This window comes from Alligator sinensis, unplaced genomic scaffold, assembly GCF_000455745.1.
Source record: "Alligator sinensis unplaced genomic scaffold, ASM45574v1 scaffold191_1, whole genome shotgun sequence".
NCBI lineage: Eukaryota > Metazoa > Chordata > Crocodylia > Alligatoridae > Alligator > Alligator sinensis.
Window position 1 is genome coordinate 1,328,597 of NW_005842282.1, and position 4,339 is coordinate 1,332,935.

General features: G+C 49.2%; 1 protein-coding gene across 2 annotated transcripts in view; it reads left to right on the forward strand.

Annotated features, from left to right (window-relative positions):
* Nucleotides 1-56: 56 nt before the first annotated feature.
* The window catches only part of ERICH5 (glutamate rich 5), a 38,651-nt gene continuing 34,368 nt past the window's right edge, over nucleotides 57-4,339 (forward strand). Inside the window, exon 1 of one of the 2 annotated variants that reach the window (XM_025209319.1) lies at nucleotides 57-1,634. In XM_025209319.1, the coding sequence (XP_025065104.1) occupies nucleotides 1,350-1,634 (285 nt within the window). In that variant the 5' untranslated portion in view covers nucleotides 57-1,349. The remainder of the gene's footprint in view (nucleotides 1,635-4,339) is intronic. The other variant, XM_025209320.1, reaches the window with a different exon arrangement.

Consider the following 4,339-nt stretch of genomic DNA (forward strand, 5'->3'; position numbering starts at 1 on the left):
GAGTCGGGCTGCAGCAGAGGGCGGGGGCGGGACCTTGGGGGTTGATTGGTTGGTTGATTCCCTTCCGTGGATACGTCAGATCCGAGCGGGGTGTCGCGTCGGTGCCTCGAGGCTCTGCAGGGCCCTTTGCTGCTGGGTCTTCTCGCCTGGTTGTGACGTCACGCCCGTGCGTGGATTACCTGCATCGCGCGCTTCACCCGCGCGTTGCGTCATTGTGTCTCGCGTGGCGGGGCCGAGCAGAAGCCTCCCGCCGGGTTTGTCTGTCTTACCGGTGACAGCTCGCGTCGCAGCGGCGTGTTGTGAGGGGCTGCAGACGAGAGAGGCTGAGACCCACGGCCCCGAGTCCGCTGCGGCCGCTGTGCAGCCGGGGGCTCCGTGGCCCCTCGTAGTCTGTCCCCGGAGGTTTCTGGAAGACCGGGGTGCCGCGACCACTCACACCGGCGTGTATCAGTTATGGATTGCTCTGCGTAGACTTTACGCTAGGAAAGCAAATGCCTGACTGACATTTTAAAAACCCGCTGGACTACTGTATAAATCGGATTCAACGTTTAATATTTATTTTAATGAAGGCCCTATCATTTATTGCTCGGGTGACTGCCAGCAGACTCCCGAGACGAAATTCCTGAAGGGGGGGGTGGCAACCCTGGCCCTGCAGCAGCAACTTCTCCAGCCTCCTGTTCCTACAACGATCGCCCTCTCCGAACTATGCAGTTGTGCCTATGAGAGACATGGTCTGTGCTGTCAGAGTGTGCCTGTGAGGGCATGCTCACCCAACTCCCTCCACTTCAAGCCTCCAGTAGGTTTTGGGCATGGGCGACTGGTGCTACCTGAGTTGGCGGGGCACATATCCCCCCAAGCGGCCAGTCAGTGACCGGCCGATCGTGCCAGCCAGTCAGGGCGAGCGGTGCTCCCGGAAGTGGCCGCAGCGCTCCCAGAAGTGCCAGCAGTGCTTCATCCAGCACCCCCATGCCCCGGCCAGCACTCCCGGGGGGGGCACCGGCGCGCCCGTCTGCCCATCCTGCCTGTCACCGAAGCAGGGAACACTGCTGGTTAGGGGGTGCACCAGCGCTCTCGGGGTGCACATGCACCCCTGTGCATCCCATACGCATTGCCACTGGTTTTGCTCACTTTTGAAAGCCTATTTTTGCTACCAGAGAATACAGGCAAGGTTTATATGACTAAGAAAAGTTGTCCTACCTGGGGTAGAAGTCCTGGACCTTCATGGCCTATGAAAAGGAGCTGTGCACACAGGTGCAAAACTGCCGCAAGAATATAGGCATCTGTTCAAATATTGCAAAGGACGTACCAAAGATGGGTTACAAGCAGAAGTGCAGGGTGATGAGACAGGAATGCAGCCTTCCTATCAAAAGGCTGCTCTCCCCATTTGTGTTATTACACGAGTAGGGATATCACAATGGATGGTGACCTCAGCCTGCAATATCTATGGACACCTCACAACGTGGGGAGGAAGAATCTGCAACCTCCGAAGTGCAGGCCACAGTCAATTTAATGCAGGGAGGAAATCACAGGATACAGTCCCGTTAGACTTAGGAGCTCTTTGCAAGCCAACTAAATGTGAACCAGATGAACCAAGTGACAGTCTACTGAGGAAGGAAATGGGAGCACAAATAAGGGTATCAATGCACACATTTTTTAACTTTATCAGGCATGGCCATTTTTCTAGCTGGAGTATTTCTAACAGAGCTATGCTTATTTGCTAAAAAATTTCCCCTGGAAGATTTTAACCCCTGGGGGCTGGAACCTGATTGGATGTCTCCCTAGTTCACAAAAGTGGGAGGATAGCCTTCTTTGCTGCTCTGCCTCACTATGCCATGCTCTGCCTTTTGTGCCTATGGAGAAGCCTATCCTTACGGTCTGGGATCCACAAAAGGGAGGAAGCAAAGACTGGGTTGGGCTGTCTTTAGTGTGGGTGGGTCAGCTAAAAGTAGCAGAGGTTAGAGAAGGCCCTGCAGAGCTTCTCTAAATAAGATCAATGCAGCACCATGTTTCTTAGGACTCAGTAGGCATGACTACACATGCGAATTACTGCGCAGTAACTGAACTTACGGCACAGTATGGGCACGTGTCTACACATCAAGGCCCATGCTGTGCAGTAAATATGACGACTTACACCGACTTGTGGAAATTTGATAGCTGTATCATGCAGGTATCAAATTTACACTCGATTAGTTACTGTGCAGTAACACACATGTTACTTACTGCACAGTAACACTGTGTGTGAACCGACTTGGGAATGACTTTAGTCCCAAGTCAGTCCACACATAGCATTAATATGCTTTAATGCTTACACGTGTAGATGCCAGCCTATTCCCGCTTATTGTGCAGTAATTTACTGTGCAGTAAATTTAAGCCAGCATAAATGCACTTGTAGATGCACCCAGTGATGATCAAAGGCAAACAGGAATTGACAAGTACTAGCATTGCAGCTACCTCAGAACAGTATCTATCTAGTACTTTGGTTCCTGCAGAGGGAGCTGTTTTCAAGAGTACTGAGGGCACTGAGTACTAACAGAAGCAGAGAAGGAAATGTTCCAACAGAAAAAAATGGAATTTGATTTGCATCCAAATTGAGATAGCAGTGATCCGAGAGATCTTCCTACTTCCTCAGTTAAAATGCTGATGCATTCACATTAAATAGATTGTGAGGGGAAAGCACCAGACTAAGGTGGTCCAATACCAAACCTGCAGTGTCAGAGCATGATGTCAAAAGCCTCTAAGGCCGCATCCAGATGAGTGTGGATCTGCAATTTGTGGCACTGCAGACCCATCTGCACCATTCCCCACGCTGCAGGCATTCCTCACGCTGCTGGCTTGCAGTGCGGGGGGTGAGGAGGGTTTGACCCTGGGAGATCCTGGGGTTAAAAAAACACACACCAAGCAAAAGTGGGGTGGCACATGTGGCGGCAACAGGCACTAGCCCCAGTCTCCTCTACCCCACCCAGGGTAACCTGCCACACAACAGAGGGCGTGTGGCATGGGTGTTCCCCAGGGACAAGCAGCAGTGGCTCAAGTGTGCCACTTCTACTTGTCCCTGGGGAAACAAACATCTGCGCTCATGTGGACTCAGCATAATGGAGCAATGGCTTGACCTTGAAATCATGCTAGAGAACTTCTTCATCCCTGTGTGTGTGCAGGAGTGTGAAGTGAGCACTGTATACAATCTGTGAAACACAATGGGACACATTCAGATGGACCTTAATGCAGTATCATTAGTATGTACAGACTGCCATTTTTTCATCCATTTGGACATTCAGGTGTCTGACATTTTATCCTCACCAAGTATCATTTCTTAGTCTTACAGAATGGGTAGATTTAGCCTGTGTTTTTACTGTTGGTAGCCATACAAAAACATAGGTCTGACCACTTAATAGTGGGCATTTTACAGTTTTATTGTCCACATCTAAAATAAGCACTTGTAGCATCTATTCTATATGCTTACATGATTCCCACTGAAACTTAGTATCAAGTCAATCCAAGGTTTTCTTTGGAAATGCAGCTATGAATGGGTAAGATAGCTATTTTTAATTTAAACAACCACTAGGGATTGAAATAGGGGATCAGATAATGAATAGAAAGAGAGTCTGTGGAACCAGTCTGTGGAGACAATATGGGGTAATATCATCCATCACAGGCTTTTACTGAACAGAATTGTCATTTTATTGAGAAAAAGCCTGAGAGCCTTACTACATGGCAATTGGCTAAGCAGCTAGATGCAGTGTAGTAATTTCTCTATGCCCAGGTTCTCATTTGCAAAATAAGATGATGCTTCTTTTCTCCCATCTCTGTATGTGTTCTCTATTTAGACCATTCTCTATTATGGCTGTGTTTCTTAATATATGTGTACAGAGGTGGATCCAGAGGTGGCGAAATGGTACAGCTGCATCCCCCACTTTTGGATTTGGATTTTTAAAGTCCCTAAAGCAGATGACATCCTCCCTCCCTTCCCCTTCCTGGTCAAAGAGACACCCTCTCCCCCACCATCCCCTCCCTCACTTCTACCTGATTTGTCTCACTGTCCCAGAGGAGGGAAACACCAGAGCTATTCCTGCCCATAACCTTGAACCCTGGACAATCCAAACTACACTGGAGATTAAAGAAATGATGATGATGATGAAGATAATGATGGTGATATTTCATAGTTTCATAGTTGGTAGGGTCGGAAGGGACCTTGACAGATCAAGTCTGACCCCCTGCCATGGCAGGAAAGAGCACTGGGGTAAAACGACCTCAGCAAGGTGTTCATCTAGCCTTCTCTTAAAGACCCTCAGGGTAGGAGCCAGCACCACTTCCCTTGGAAGTTGGTTCCAGATCCTAGCTG